This window comes from Poecilia reticulata, linkage group LG10, assembly GCF_000633615.1.
Source record: "Poecilia reticulata strain Guanapo linkage group LG10, Guppy_female_1.0+MT, whole genome shotgun sequence".
NCBI lineage: Eukaryota > Metazoa > Chordata > Actinopteri > Cyprinodontiformes > Poeciliidae > Poecilia > Poecilia reticulata.
In genome coordinates, this window is record NC_024340.1 from 8,403,873 (window position 1) to 8,420,836 (window position 16,964).

General features: G+C 41.1%; 1 protein-coding gene across 1 annotated transcript in view; it reads right to left on the reverse strand.

Moving 5' to 3' along the window:
• gpc4 (glypican 4) overlaps positions 1–16,622 on the reverse strand; it is a 46,952-nt gene extending 30,330 nt beyond the window's left edge. Inside the window, exon 1 of the mRNA XM_008419859.2 lies at positions 15,671–16,622. Within this exon, the coding sequence (XP_008418081.1) occupies positions 15,671–15,827 (157 nt within the window). The 5' untranslated portion in view covers positions 15,828–16,622. The remainder of the gene's footprint in view (positions 1–15,670) is intronic.
• Positions 16,623–16,964: the final 342 nt, after the last annotated feature.

Consider the following 16,964-nt stretch of genomic DNA (forward strand, 5'->3'; position numbering starts at 1 on the left):
AACAAATCCTAAGTGATGTGGAACTATAACGCACTGAGTGAATGGGGACGTTTGCGTGTTGCGGCGGAAAATTGAAGCACGTCAAAATGCATCAACACAACGAATCTAATATGGCATAAAAACAATGCTATACTTGACGGAGTTTGGCTACATCGAGGAGTAAAAATGACATAAGAGGATCAGATAGCAGATAAAGCAGCGCACAGCCACAAACACTCACCCGGTTTAGCATGACGGTCAGAAAGCTAAACAAATAACCCGCAAAATTATTTTAAGTCTTCGAGCTGCGATGTAAGACGCTGGTTCTGATCTCGCTATTGAACTGCTGCTAGGTGCTACAGGTAGTAATATTTCACAGACGGAGCGCCGCTTCTGCTCCACCTGGTAGTGACTCTCACACCGAACCTGTTTGAAGCTGCAGCATCTAACTTAAAAAATAAATTTTACATACGTATTAAAACTTTCGTTGTCCTAACATGAGACAGATAATCTCTCAAAAAATAATCAATCTCCTCCCTGTTCTGTATAATTACTCCGCTCAGTCAGAAACAGTCAGAACTAGCAGTAATCAGCTAGCCACCATGCTATCAGGAGGTTTTCATTCAGTAACTCAGGTGGCTTAAGGTGGGTCTTTATTGTAATGGAACCTGTATTTGCCTTTGAATGTTAAGTTTTATACTTGAATTTTTTTGGCAATGTTGAGAGGTTTTATTTAGACTTTTTACATTATTTAGCCTCTTCAGAGCCTTCATATATTTTCAGTCTGTTGGAAGATAGTATTACTGATAGCAGTACAATTTGCACAATGCCTGTTTTGTTTTTTCTTGGAAAAAGTTATTAAAAACAAGTTTTTGTCTAAATTAAGGTAAATTCATGGTTCCTTTTTCCATATAATGTAACCAGTGGTGCTTATGATTAAAAAAATAATTATGTGATCGATATCGGTGATCGGCTCTCCTGGGTGATCGGAATCGGCAGGAAAAAACCTGATCTGCACATCTCTAGAAGGAAAGCAAGTCAAGAAATCTGAATTGTCAAAAACATCTTCAATTTGTCAATTCTGAACTGATTAATCTCTCCAAAACACCCGACCAACAGACAAATAGAGAGTAGGTCTGTCATGAAATAAATTTTATTGGACGATATGTTGCCCCACAAATTACTGCAATAAACAACAATATTGTTCTTTTGAGAGCATTTCCAAGTAATATATTGATATTTTACTTATAATGGAAGTTTGCCAGCTCAAAGACTGATCAATTTTAAATGAACACTAGATCCTAGAACTGAAAACACAGCAACCAAAAACAGTGAATAAAAACCACACACAACCAGAACCATGAATAAAACGAGTTTTGACATCTCTAAATCTGCATTTCAAAAAAAAAATTAGAATCAAAATTACTGGAGTCATTTTGAATTTACCATGAGATTAATTGAAGAGCTGCTCGTTGCGACAGGTAAAGAGTTTTGAAATGAGCGTCTGAATCTGACCAGATGTTGAGGCAGGACAGAGGCCTGGCGAAGCCCCCCCAGGCAGAATGAGGTCAGGTACCGGATCAGATTCCTGGAAGCTCAAAGCCACAAAAGAGCAACAAAGATTCTGATATACCTGTTGGGCTTTAGGAAACTGGACACCGGCGGGGGCGGTGGGAAGAGAGCCACTCATCGCCGCCTGTCAAAGGGACCTCGAAAGCCTAAACCTTACGCTACAATGGTTTAATGGGGCCTCAGTCATGGATGGCTCAGTCCGTTCCCGATGACATGCTCTCAATGTGTCAATAAATCAAAGCTACTTGCTGCCCAGAAGATTCCCATTATTCCAAAACCCTGCGCAGATTCCTGCATTCCCACACTACTTGTTTTATTGCATATAAAAAAAAGAAAGAAAGAAAAAAAAACTCATCTAATGATTTGCAGATTTGGAGCCATCATTGTAGAAAGTATTTGATCCTTTCATGTGTGGGGTTTTTTCCTCTTTTTAAAGCCCCGCTCTCCGGTCGGCGCTCAGCCAGAAGGCTGTCTGCCGTTTGAAAATCAGAGTTCTGACGAGCTGCTTTTAACACATGGCATCAAACGCACTCAGCTATGCGAAGCGGCTGAAGACGCGGCTCGTTCTTTTCTCTTGGACAAAAAAAAAAAAAAAGGCTGAGGTTTTGATCTCCAACCCTGTAATTTATAAGAAAACGAGTCCAAGAACGAGCACCGCAGAGCGGGACTGCGTAAATATTAGGAAACCTATTAGGCTAACTGCGTTTTGGATATGCGAGCCGAGCGAGAGCCTCGTCGTCAGTGGGAGTCTTGATGGAGGCCTTGGGAGTGATTAGCGGGACTTACTGCTCCTCTGGCCCGCACCCAGCAGCGAAGCTTCGGCCCAAACGCCCCGAGAGAGTCCCTGGCTTTGCTCCCCTCCGAACTGCGCAGGCCTCCAACAAGCCGCACCGAACCCAAACGATGACAACGACCATCAATGCGGACACGCAGCGGCCGTGGCTGCTCCCAAGAAATTAAAAAACTGCCATTAACTTCGGTAGGGTTACACCTACACGCCCACACACGCCACTGCGGAACTATGTGGTGACATGACTTCACACTCCACTCCGGCAGGCTGAGATCAGAGCCGGTGGCTGTTTGCCACACTCCTCACAGCTGGCTGAGTGACACCACAAGCAAGATGAGCTTCACAAAAGAAACGAACCGCTGCTCAAATATCAGAGGGGATGGAAGAAAAAAAAAAAAAGAAGAGATGACAACGAACTGGAGAGAGCATCAGCAGAGTCAATTGTTTCAGAGATCACGTAGCGCGATGTAGCGCCTCGGAGGAGTTTTCTACAAGCAGCCGCAGGGGTGAACTGATCCAAGGTTATTCTGGATGAAGTTCTCCTGACTGATATGGGTTTCAGTTTTGCTTTGAGGTCTGATCTGCTGATGTAAAAATAATCTCCTCCAGCTACTAAAACCAATAAAGTGTAGCAGCATGTTTTCCGATAAGAGTTTGTAGTTCTGAATCCCTCAGAAGTTGAAGGATAAGGCTATTCTCAGTTTTAGAAACAAAGTCTGATCAGTGCTGCCACTCCCACACCTGTTGCTTCATATTACCTAGCAATTGACTGGCAAGACTTTGAACTTGTTGGCCAGCTTTAAACGTGAGTTCAGAGGAAACAAACATGGCCGACCGAGAAGCGACGTTGATGGTTTGTGGACTTTTGTCTAAGAGAAAAACAATAGAAAGACGTCTACAATGTCCGCCAAACTTTCTGATGCACCATAAAAGTTGTTTGGTCGTCAGTGTTTCCGTCGCCTCCCTTTCTAATTGGCTACATGCCGCATTCAACAGGCTGCGTTCTTGTTTGTCCGCGGGCACCACCACCGCAACATTAGATTGAGACGATCCAACATGGCTGAATACCCCTGATTTTAGATCTGAGCAATCCAACGTCCTTCAAAACAGACCACATCGCTCTGAACACACCACACACAAATAACTCAATATTATCTCAATGATAATTTCAATAATCAGATTGTCAGAAAGGGAGCATTGGAAAAAACCTTGAACAAAGGTTATTCAAGTCCATGTATTTAAGCTGCTAATGTACTGTATATTCTAACTGTAAGAATATATTAGCTTTAGAAGCTGTGTGAATTTCTGTTCAATCAAAGCAACTAGATAATGCTTTGGAAATTTTGAAAATGTATTTCCATTCAGGAATCTCATACCGACCCATGCCAATTGTAAGTCAAGTGTTTTTTAAAGTTTCTAAAGAAAAAGTGGGGAAAAATATATACTTGGTACAAATCATAATTATAGGGAGTTTGGTGCCTCAGCCGATGTTTATCTTGGAAGAACATCCTCTGCATATTCACATCAGCACATATTCTGAACCAGGAAAGCCAAAAGAAAGCCCAGCAAAAGCAGTGGAGATTACAGAGAGGTGTGCTAGAAGAAGCCAAGAAAGGAAGAACCTGCAAGGAACAATAGAAAGGAGCAAAAAGAAAATAAAAAAATCATCACCCAGGGATGAAGACAGGAAAAGAAGGGAAGAGAACAAAACTTCCCGCAGGAGCAGCTAGAGAGGGAACAGCAGGACAAGAACATGAACCGACATGTTAGTCAGGACAGATGGGGAGGAAGAGAAATGGCCAACTTTTAACAGCCTGCAAACAGGATGTGTTAACAGGGAACTTCACTGGTGGATGTGGCAGGAGGGAGCGGAGGGGATCGCTCAGCTCAAACTACGGAAAACCACAAAGCCAGATCAGGATTTCTCGCAGTTTGCTGTGGCCACCAAAAGGATGGAGTCGAGTTTAACTGTGGTCACAAATGCTAAAAATACACTGACGTGGGTCCTGTCGGGGAAGGAAACCTTTATTGAATCAAGGTGAGGCAGCCATATGTTTGTAAAAATGCATGTATGCATCCAGTCAGATCCAAATATTCCTTGTGGATCAACTCTTCCCCTGGAAAAATCACTTTGACCCAGAGAAAAAAAAAGCTTTCCTGTCAGTCAAATCCTGTCTCGGCTCTTCCAGCGCTCTTTGTTGCCCTGTGTTCCCAGCTCCGGGTCTCCTGTGTGCAGGTCTTGGTGGTCCGGTGTGGAATGTGTTGAGGAGGGGAGGGAAGGCGAGCCTTAAAAAAAAAAAAAAAAAAAGAGGGGGGGAGCTCAATTGTTCCCACACAGAGCATCCACCCCCTACAGATCTGTCGCTCACTTGTCCTTTTTCGTTGGGGGGACTGAAGGCACGGACCAAAGCAAAGGATGTGAAGTGATGAAATAACGGACACTCAGCCAACACACACACAGACACACAGCTATTGAGCTGATGCTACACTCAGAGCATACTAAATGAGCGTACCAGAGGAACTTAACATTCCCCTGTTGCTGAGGACTCTTCCTAAAGACTAAACAAGTTCTTGGATGTCAAAACTATTTCCAGACAGCTAATTTCACCAACATTCCTGTAGCTTTGGCCGTGCTCGGTCTTGTGTCGGGAAGGCTGTGATATGTTGGATTGTTTTGGGACGGTGATGAAGCAGCTGTTGCCAGCCATGCAGAAGAGGATGCCACAGCAGCTCTCAAGGTGGCCATGCTGTGATGGCACAAATCAGATAAGAAACTGTCACATGTTTCCACCCCGTTTCCCCTTCACTGACCCCATCTGGACAATCACAGGGCTTTTCCCGAGACAGGTCTGTGAATGTGAACCACAGTTGTGTGTTTCCGCCGTAAGAATGAGATTCTCTAACGTCAAATCCACTGGGAGATACCAGGTTCACCAGCACGAACTGCGACACGGCCCATGGCGTCATCCCATGAGTAGGAGTTTGAGTTTGTCTGTGGGTTGCTGGCTCAATTCCCAATGAGAACAGGCGCTAGCGCTCAACAAAACACCAACATTCAGAAGCAAATGAACTAAAACCTGTTCTAGAACAAGAGCCTACACACACAGCAGCTACGTTTACAGGTTTGAATGAAATCTGATTTTATTTGCGCGTTGTTCATACTGCTGAATGATGTGACTGTAATTGAACTTTTGTGTATACGGTTCACTGCCCCAAGGCAGCGACCAGCAGAAGAAGAACGTTGACGTCACAGCAACGCACCGTTTACAGAAGTATTATGAATGCTGCCATCTTTGGATCAGTTTTAAAGTTTATTCAGCAATGAGAGCCAACAGGATTGTCACAAGACCATAACATGAATGAAGCTAGTGAAAAGATTGGAATTGGGATATTTAGACTGCTGTGAAAAAGTCGGATGTGGGCTGCATGCGAGAGCATTTTTAAAACCTTGATTTGGGCCACATTCACCTGCTGGGTGAAGGCAGTCGGCTAGGCACCCCCGTCTTCACAGGACCCCAACATAACGAAGCCTAAACTCAATTACAGATCACCAAACTCTTGATGGGTAGACGTCAACACCAGAAACGATCAAACCATCAATGCTTTTAGCCGACTAGAAGATGAATGAAACAAATATTTTGTTTCATTCTCATAAACCAAATGCACAAAAGCAGAAGTGTGAACTAAAAGCAGATGTTTAAACATAAGCTATGCTAACAAACACAAACTCAATAACATAATCTAAAGCCACCTCAAAAAATGTGCAGCAGAGCTGAATTGGTTCCTGGCACAGCACTGCAAGGACTCAGCTCATCACTCAGGAATGTTATCAGAGCTTATTGCTCATGCTTTGGCTTTTGCTGCTTTTTTATTATCCAGCCCTGCAAACATTTTTTCTGTAAACAAATCATTGATATTAATGTTTGTGTAGCTTATTCCACTGTGGAAAAGGCTCTGTTTTGATAGTGAGAACTTTTTATTACACATGCATGAACAAACACTTGAACCACAGTGCTGCTCTAAGAGGCTCAGAGACTTGATGCACACATAAGCTACATTTAACATGCTTAAATGTAGCTTATGTGTGCAAGTCTGACTTCAGTGAGTCAGACTTGTAGGTGTGAGTTTAACTGCACTGAAATCGCGATTCTGAAGTCCTTCGACTAAATGTAAAACAACCTCTTACAAACCAAGCAAAGGTTAGACAGTTTCTACGTTCCAGTTATGATTTCCTGAAAGCTTCAAATGGTAAACTCAGGTTCTGCTGGAGCAAGAAGTTAGCTTGCTGAACGACATGTACATCCCATAAGCTTTGAGGCATCATTTTGGAAAACTTAGGATCCCAATTTTTATTCCTACAAACAAAGCAAAAGTTTCTAGAATCAATCAAAAATAATTATGTCTTGGTTTAATGTGGTTTTTGTGACCGTCCCAATCCAAGTCGATTCCAATGCCAAAAAACACTGACAAATGTTTCTTTGTGTTTTCACAAATGGAATAAAGGTTTCATAACCCTTTTTTTAAGAATCTCTGTTTAATGTGAATTTAATTCAATCAGCAGCATCACTGACAGGATTCAGTGATGCTGCTCCTTTCTTTAAAATAATGACGTTAAACACAGACATAAGGTAATAAACCTGAAACATCCAAGTTTCAAATCCAGCGCTTATTGTCGCATCTTAAATTTGCTTCACTAGAAACTATTTACAAAATGTGTTTGAAGATAAAAATGTTGCCAACAATAATAATTGCAATACAAATGAGGACCTTTTAAAGATGCAACAGAGAAAAGTTTGAAAATTCAGTGCGTTTACCAGCAGTCGGCTCTCCTGAACCACAGCCAACCTACCTCTGCTTCAGTAAATAAACACTTGAAGTGCGGCTGTTAGATACTAGGAAATTGAACTGGAATCACTTCCAACACTGTGACCTTTGGCATCTTTACAGCCATCAGTGTGCTGGGTGTAGACATTTACTACAGTCAGACTCCATACAACAGGATGCATGTCTTATTAGGATCCACTGTGGTTATTCTGTAAATGAAAACAACAAATACTATGTTTCAAATCGTCCTTTAAGGTATTAACGTGTACATTGATTTTGCGGTGATGTATTGTGCAGCCCTTTCTTGAATCTCTGTGCTGCTAAAAACGGTAAATTCACAAGAAAACTTTAAGCTCTGGTGAATTCCCCTAGGCAGAGGCTTTTGGCACTTGCCTTCAAAACAAATACCACATTTTGGAGAAAATTTTAAAAAATAAATAAAAAGCAGCCAATTTATATTTATGTGCACAATTACCACCTTGTCAATTTCTCTGTCCGTTTAATTCTTGACTGGTTGTGGTAAAGCTGGTCCCCATCTCCAGCAGGACAACGGACGAGTAGGTTGAGTGGTCACTGGATAGGCCCCCAATCAAAAGTTTGTGCATGTGTAGTTATACGTATCCCTGCTCCAACACACTTGAATCAAATGAATAGTTAATGACCAGACCTTTGGAGAACTTACTGATATACCAAGGCGGGGTTTCACTTTTTAGACAACTTAATGACTCAAAAAAAAAGGAAAGAACGGTCACTAACTTGCTAATTACTTATATTATAGCGTGTTATGTTGGTGGTGGTCCAAATATGTCTCCAACTCCACACACTCGTAGCGTAGCATTGTAGATACACAAGCGACCTGAGAAGCCAGGCCACCTGCTGGTTGTGGAGACGTTTGTAGGGCCAGAAGAGGAGCAGAGTTACAGCCAAGCCAGTTTCAACCCATAGCAGCCGTTTTAGACTTACCGTATTTTCCGCACTATAAGGCGCACCTAAAACCTTCAATTTCCTCAAAAGCCGACAATGCGCCTTATAATCCGGAGCGCCTTATATATGGACCAATATTGAGCCACAACAGGCCTAGCAACTACGGTAAGCTGCCCAGACTTAATTTTCGCCCGTAGAAGAAGAAGCGCGCGGTGCATGCTGGGATAGTTGTCAGAACGCTGGTTTGTTAATAAAGTTTGACTGACCTATCTACCTACCGACCTGATAATCAGGTCGTCTGCAGGTCATTTAGCACCACGTTCTCCACGAACATGCTGTGCGCGAACGGAGAAGGGTCACCATCGTCCGGCCACACCCCGGCCTAGTCACAGAAGGCTCTCCTTGCCAACCGGAGTCGGACTGTTTTGTTGACATTTAGATATTGTTAGACATTTAGATATTCATCCGGGGAGCTTCGACTAGGGCTACCAAGGGACCAGCCCCTATACATTTAAAGCCTGGGGGTTTTGGGGGAAGAGACAGAGACTGCGGCGGCGGCGTGTCGGTTGGTCTGTGTTACCCAGAAAGCAGTTGGGCACAATATCGCAACACCATGAGTGAAACAATGACTGGGGCAGACTACTATATGAAGTGCTCGGGGACCACTTCTTTACAAATGTGGATGTGTAATAATAGAGTATAGAACAAATCGGCAACCCAAACTGAAGCGTCTATTCTATGCGCCTTATAGTGCGGAAAATACGGTACTTTCCTTTTAATGAGAGCTATCGGTAAATATGACAAGTTTAAGACAATACAAGACAACACAATAAAAATGCAAGATCTTGACTACAGCATAAGTTTCTACTGCTGCTGTAGTGAATCCAAAAAGGCTGACATTTTTCTAGTGAAGAATAAGAAAACATCTTCAGGCTTTAGATTTGACCTCAACAGAGGAAGTTGAACACTTGGCTAATGGATAATCTGTTAATTATTACAGGAGTGAGAAACCTAGGCACCTGTTTTGAGCAGAGCCACTCATCCTGATCTTTGGACTAAAAAAAAAAGAAAATGCCTGCAGACCTTGTACCCTCGCCCCCACCGCCCTCAACTAATCAGCTGAATGTCCCAGCAATGGCCAGCCTGTTATTTCTCCAAATGGTTACACTTCTGAGAAAGCTGCCTCCTCACCGTTAGCTTAGTAGGAAAGATTCCTCAAATTGTGCGACTGAAGATGATAAGCTCTCGATCAGGCCGAGAGGCTGTGGTCACGAACACTTCGAGTTTTGGTACAATGCACAGGTATGATCAAGAGATTTTACATCATAAAGAAAAAGGAAGAAACAACAGTGCATTGAAGAATCCAGCTAAGCAGTGAGTGCACTCACGTTCCCTCAAGAATTTCAAAAGTTATGGTTTCAAACCTGATATCATCACACTGTTCCTGTGGTTTAGAAACCTTCAAATGAGATGCAAGAGAAAGTCAGAATAATGGGTGGAGGAACAACCAGATCTTGTGATACAATTTAAATGTTGCTCGTCAAAGCAAAGTCTTTCCAGGAAGAAACTATGAAGTAGCCGTGTGGCTTCATGTGGTGACGTCACTTCAAGCTACTGTTAAGACTTTGGAGTTAAAGATAAGTGTTTTTGACTTGACACATTGTTGTATCCATGTCTGAGACTCTTATTTTGAAGCCCAAAGGCAAACAGCTGCCCCACGGTGTTGAAAGAGTCGGCTAATAAAGCAGCAATGGGACATTTTTTGACTCAATGTTGGTGTGCTAATGTTGTTTAGCCATTACCAACTGGAACCAATTCTAACAACAAGACTTTCCATGTTGATGTGATTGTATAGATTTCTCTTTCTATTAAGAGAAAATGTGGATATAAAATGATATGGTATGAAACTGAGTGAGGCAAAGGGAAGGAAAAGTCTGAAGGTTTTCATTTCTCTAAAAGGCTGTGTTGGAGAGTGAAAGGAAAATCTAAATATTTCATATTTAATAGCCAGTTAAACTGTCTGCATGCGCTGCCTCTAGTCCTATAAAGTAGAGAGAGCTAAATATAATTCTATGTGACTTAAATAAATTGTAGCCAACAAAGGGTGCATTCACACCAGGCCTGTTTAGTCCGCTTTTATCAAAATCTGGTTTGTTTGTCTAGATGGTCTGGTTCATTTGCGGAGGTGTGAATGAGAAATCAAATCCTGATCAGGACCAGAAAAGCAAACTGTGGAGCACAAACCTTGGTCTGGGTTTGGTTGACGTTAACTCTGGTGCCATTCAAATGCCAAGCGAACTGTAGGGCGTCGTAAGCAGGAAGCTAACCACAGCGCAAGGTATCATGGTTAAATACAACCAAAACAAACGTGTGAATCCAGTACTAGCGGAACATATGGCTCATAAACTTTTAAAAAACAGAAATCCTACAAAGACTAAAATCTCACACCACTCCGTTTTTCTTTGCATTTCGTGAAAAAGAAAGTTGCGCTAGGCGTCGTCTTTAGATGTTTTCATGTCATTTATCTCAGTTGTTCTTGGTCCAGCGCCACAACAGGCAAGGAGGAAAAAAAGGTTTTTCAAAGGTTTTAGTTTGTTTGATATAGAAAACAAAGTACAGGAACACTGCCAGAAAACTTTTGCCAAAGTACAAGTGAAAAAGAACAGATGGCATTGATGATAAAACCAACTCTAATAGGCAAACTCATAACAGATGAAGAGATAATCATTGCTCTTATGATTTAAAACCAATTTGATAATTTGTCCCAAGTTTACACTGTGTTGCCGTGACAATGCTGCGTCTTAGTCAAAGTTTTCACACGGTGAGAGTCTTACACCAACTTACTTCTAATCTACAAGCTAATAAATTAATTCTGAGGATCTTCGCCACTCAGCTAGCGAGAGCGTTTTGTAATTTAAAGAACCAAATACAACAGTTGCACACATTATTAGCTGAGAGTCAGGCAGCAGAAACCACCATTTACATTTTCCATGATTGCCAACATTATTTATTCACTCTGTTGGGGAAATTTACTTCCCAATTTATGCAAAATATTCCACCACAAGCCACAAATAAATCATCCTCAGACAGACAAAAAAGAAAAGTTGGAAGCCAAGTCTGGAACCGGTTCCATGAGAAGCGGTTCAGCTGATACCATGGGATAACGGAGGAATTTACCAAGCAAGCTTGCTGTTCCTCTGTATCACTTCATTCTGTCTAAACTCGAGCAGTCTGGGTTTCCACTGCAGTTTCACTGCCTAAAAAACATTTCACCGACTCATGTCTGGTTTCAGATAAACCGGTGGGTAATTTCGATGGCAACACACATTCATTCTTATCTGTTGGCTGCCAACAACAACTTGAGATGTTTGCGGTTCAAAATGCGATCTCTGAATGTCTGTCTCCACCGAGAACTCGTGTTCCACACACTGGATTTATGATGTTTGCACCAAAGCGAGGGCAAGTCCAAATCTACTTGCATTAAAACCAAGACGGACGAGTGGATCTTTCCTCAATGCGTTGTTGTCACGCAAGTCTACCGAGCCGAACGGAAAGGAAAATTAATTCAGGATGAGCCTTTTGACAGCTCCACCGTGTTAAAATTATTGCTTAATTATGAAGTTGAACCAGACATTTTGAGGGAGTATCGAGAGACTCTTAGTCTTTTTCCCCCCCAATGAATCATTTACTACAGTGTCTATCAAGGAGAAACATCCAAGCCTGGATGAATAGTGTCTTCCATTATTCAAGCGTTCATAACCCTTCAACACATTTTGTTTTGTTAGAACCGCAACCTTCAGTGAATTTTATTGGGATTCAGCATGAAAGACCACAAAAAGTTGTGAAGAGAAAGAAAAATAATCCATGGTTTTCCACACTTCTTGTGAACACAGATCTGAAGTTCTGTTACCCACTGTCAGCATTTTGTAGAAGCATTTAATTGAGATATGTCTCTCTAGCAGCTTCGCACACCTATAACAGAAAAAACAAAAATAGAATAAACATTCTTCTTCTTCCGCCCCACAAAATATAAAGCTGAAGCTCAGTCTGGATCCCAAGCATGCTGCAGTCACCACCATGTTTCACTCTAAGGATAGCGACTATACAGAGACTTAAGTTTTATCACGGTATTTTGTGGTAGTATTTTGATAACCATAAAAGTGGCAATAAAGATGATTTATGTCATTTTTAGGCAACTTTAGGTCAGTCACATTAACACATAGTAGCTGCATTTAATAATATTGCTGCTCTCATGTAACAAACAGAAAATAATAAAACTACCAATCCAGACAGTTTCAAGGTGTTCAAACACATTTGGAATTTATCATGACAATGTTAGAAACAATTTCTTATTTGATAAGAAATTCATCACGAGAAATGACAAATACGGTTAAAGTCTGCTCCTAGTTTATCATTATAAAAAAATGCTATTACAAGAATTTTTAATTATCTTGGTAAATTTCAGTTATTGGTGTTACAAAAAAATTAAAATGTTACTTTTGCCGTCTTCTTCACCGTTTGCTCCACGAAAGCATCAATAAATATCAGTAAATTCCAAAACACAACCAAACGCAGTCGCTGTTTGCTGCTTAGCGATATAAACGACACCTGGAGTGTAAATGTTATTTAAGAACAGTGTTTGTATTTAAGCAGCTGTGAATGTTGTGCCAGGAAGTGGAAGCCATACATTACCACAATAAAAGTAATAAATAGCAGTATTATAAAAACAAATGTGCGTAATCTCAACAGTACCACAAAATATTGCTATAAAACACTAAGTATATGTTGTTCACACCTCATTCATTATGATGCACAGTATTTGTTTTCCACCACACAGACTTGAAATAGTTAATCAGAGGACCTTCTTTGCTATGCGTCCTTGCATTGTTTTCTTTGAACATGGCTTTCTTTGACCAATATTTCACAAAAATTTGATTTTTGGAGTGCAAAAGGTAAAACAAATTCCTCCATGAGAGGGGTGTGGTTGTAATATTTTAAAAAACGTAAAGTATAAGTGTCCCAATCCGATCTTGATGTCAGTCCAATATCGACGAAAAAAAGCAAGAATTTGATTATACCAGACTGCATCTAAAATCCACTCCAGCATTTCTATCCAGCAGCGCTTGTATCCCACATGCACTTTAATAATAACGACCAAGTCAGTTGTTCTCCAACTACTTTTGTTGTCTATAATTTTATCAAGCGTTTTCTAACTTTCCACACTACAAATAAGTAATAAAAATGTGCATTGTTTGCATTGATAATGTATCAGGTCAACATTGGTATCGGCCAATACTCAAAGCCGCAATATCGGTATTGTCTCGGCATGGGAAAAGTTGCATCGGGACACCTCTGCCATAAAGGGAATGAATACTTTTACAAGGCAGTGTATATCTGAAAAGCTCATTTTGTCTCCATGCTGTCACACACATGGTTCTTCTACTAGTGGTATTTGGCATGTGCAGATTTGCTGAAGTGCTTTCTGTGAGAAACCACCAGAAAAACAACAACCAAGGAACAAAAAGGACCTAGATATTTGCAATAAGATGACAAAATAGGCTGTTTTATGCTTAAAATTACAACAAAAAGAGCTTCAAGTACAACAGAGAGGAATTTAACCTAAGTTTTGATATTGTGCACATCAAAACTTGATAAGAGATACGCCGCGACCAAAATATCAGTGATTGTAAAAATCACACCAGAGCACAATGCTGGAGACACTTCACGGCTGCCAACAACACATTAATCATTGAACTACTGTTAAAATTAAAAGGTGATGGAGAAAGGTGGGGGAGGGTTTCAGTATGTAGGGCACAGAGGAATTTCAAGCCTCCTCCCCTCCTAACCCCTGCTTCCCCTCAAAGCCGTCACTGTAACAGCCCCCCTTACCCAAGTTTCCATTACTTGGCTGCATCCCATGATTGGCTTCATTGATTTGCCCTCCTGCCCCCGTCTAACTCCCAACACATCGGGCCCCCTTTGCCGGTTGCCCTTCATCCCGTCATGTGCTCTCGTCTGGTCCACGTTCGGCTCAAACGGAGCCAGCCTCAACCGCAAAACGAGGACTAGCCGAGTCAGAGGAGAGAAATCCACAAGCCTTGTTCGCGAGGAATGTTTACTAAATCACCGCAGGCTGCCTGCACTTCACAGCTGCAGGAGCCTCCGCCGAGGAAGCCTGGAAATAAACACAGGCCTGGCCTCGTTCAGCAGGGAGTCGGGCTTTTGTGTCGATTATACCCCCTTATATTGTTATGAATTAGCTGCAAGTATTTCCTACATGGAAAACAATGTTTAGCCAGGGGAGAGGTGAGGTGTCGCCACTGCAACACCTACAGTACAACAGGAGATCTTAAGAGATATACAGCTGGTGGATAAATTCAGTCTATTTTATGTCTGACCAGTCCTGGAACTGAAAATCTGGTCTATTTTCTATCAGAAAGAGTTTTATGTCAGCAAACAACAAGAAAATGAATGCATGGTAGAAAAATCACTCTTTTTTTGCCAGTTTTGTGGAACATTTGAGTACAAAACATTCACCAAGTTGGGTTTTTTCTTTACATATTTTAGTTATAGATCCATTTGTGACTTTCAGGATAACTTGGATCTGTTAAAATCTATAATGCTGGGATTAGATTAATCGAGATTGAACACAGATAACTTTAATTTATGATTCTGAAATCTACTAAGTAGAAATTTAAATCCTCTGCTTGACCTGTAAGCTAGCTCCAGCTAAAGAACCATGCATTCAACGTAAACGCCACGTGTGTAACTCATTAAATCATAGAAATAGCATTGAAATCACAAATGACAACTTTAACCTTTGAAGAGTGTTTTTTCTGTTTGTTAAAAAAAAAAATCTAATTTATTAAGCATAAAGATAATGGTCATTTAAAAACACATAAATGTAGATTGTGGAAAAAAATAAACTTGGAAACTCAACCTTTAATTTTTTTTTTTTTAAGGATAGAAATCACATTTCGTACTTTTCAAAATTCTATAGTAAACACTATTCTCAAATGTTTGACTATTTCTAAGCTACTGAGCTACTAAGTTCAACAAGCAAGCAAAGTTTCAAAAATGCCAATAAAAAAAAAAAGATGAATTGCCTTGTGCCTTCTGTGACATCACCAGATGCACATGCTTGTTGAGGCTTGTTTCTGGGAAAGCAGATTTATTTATTTTTTATAACCTAAATTAAAACTATTTATCAACTGTATAATTACATATATATACCAAAACACGTTGTCGTAGAAGTGGCTGACGTGATTTTGATTCATTCTAAAAAAGCTTGGCTAGCAGCTTTAATGCAACAGCTGAGTTGCTGTAGTTTTTCAAGACCTGGACGAACTTAAAGCGGGTTTTTTTTTATTTTTTATGTAAAGACATATTTAACATGTTTTTGTTATCCAAGAAAAGGAAACGGCTAAAACAGAGACTGAATGTTTACCGGAGTTACTACAGCCAACTTTACCAAGTTAAAAACGTAAAACAAGAGCACAAGGAAATCTTTACAATGAAACCCCCGGGCAGCTCCCCTCCCCGCCCGTGGGCTTAAAAGCAGAGCTTGAGAGTAAAACTCACCGTTGACCACTTTGTTGGGGGCATCGTTCATGTTGAAGCCTTTGGAGGTGAATGCCTCCCGAACTTCGTTGCAGTTTTTCAACTTTGGCTCCGAGGTTCCCGACACGGACAACACAGCCAGCGTGCAGACTACACACAGCACCGACAGCGTCTTCATTTTAAGGCTTAAATTTTTTTTTTTTTAATGTTTTTAAAAATAATAAAAACCGTGAAAATTAAAACTCAGAATAGGCAGACAGCCTCCCAGGTGTCTTGTGTGCTCGTTAGTTAAGGCAAAGTTATTGCGTCTCTCAGGCCGAGTTTCCTCATGGAGATTTCTTCAGCTCAACAGAAACTTCATTCACAGCAGCTCCGAGGCCAGCTCTGCAGCAACAATTTGGGAGCCAGAAAAGAAAAGAGAAAAAAGAAAAAACACCGAGGGAAAAAAAAAGCCCAAACCCTGTTAAAACGTCGCACGTTTAAAAAGCAACAGGTATTAGTTTAGTATCGAGTTCCAGACTCGACAGGGAAAAAAAAAAAACTTATGTGCGAAAACAGCGAGCAGAAAAAAAAAACTTTCTCTCCAACTTGAGGCAACAATCACAGTCTCACACAAACTGCTTCACGGCTTCGACGAACGGATAAACCACGGGAGGACAGCAGACCGCAGAAAGTTGCCGGAGGAGAGCTGGGTTTCTTCTGTCTTCCCTTTTTCTTCTTCTTCTTTTCTTGCTTTCTTTCCCAAATTTAAAGACGCCGTGGTTTCTGCGGCACAGGACGCTGGGCTGTTTGCGACTCGTACTGGGATCCAGATGCGAGTAAAAAAAAAAAAAAAAAAAGCCCCGGTGGACGGCCAGGAGTGAGAGCGAGTTCCGGGGACAAAGAGCCGGAGAGCGGGAACACCAGGGCTGGAGTACGGAGCAGGGACTCTCCCGGATCGCCTCGGTCCGCCTGCTTTCTGTCTAGACAAGAAGAATCACCGGTGCTAAAAACCAGGACTGGAGCTGAGGGTGGAGCCACGGACTCCGCTCATTGTTGGACAAAACTGACACAATGAAAAGCGAAGAAAAAAAAAATCTCAATCTCTCCACCTAGAAAGCACTATATAATATAAATATCTGTCAAACGTACAATATAATCATGAAAACTGGTGAAAAAATAAATGAATAAATTTGCACTACAAAATGAGGAGTCACATGAGTTTCAGTGCTGTTTTATTTCTTTACATTACCAACACAAACATACCAGAACAGACCAATATAACAGCAATGGAAGAGAAAGTTTCAGTTTTTTATTTTTTATAAAATCTAAAATG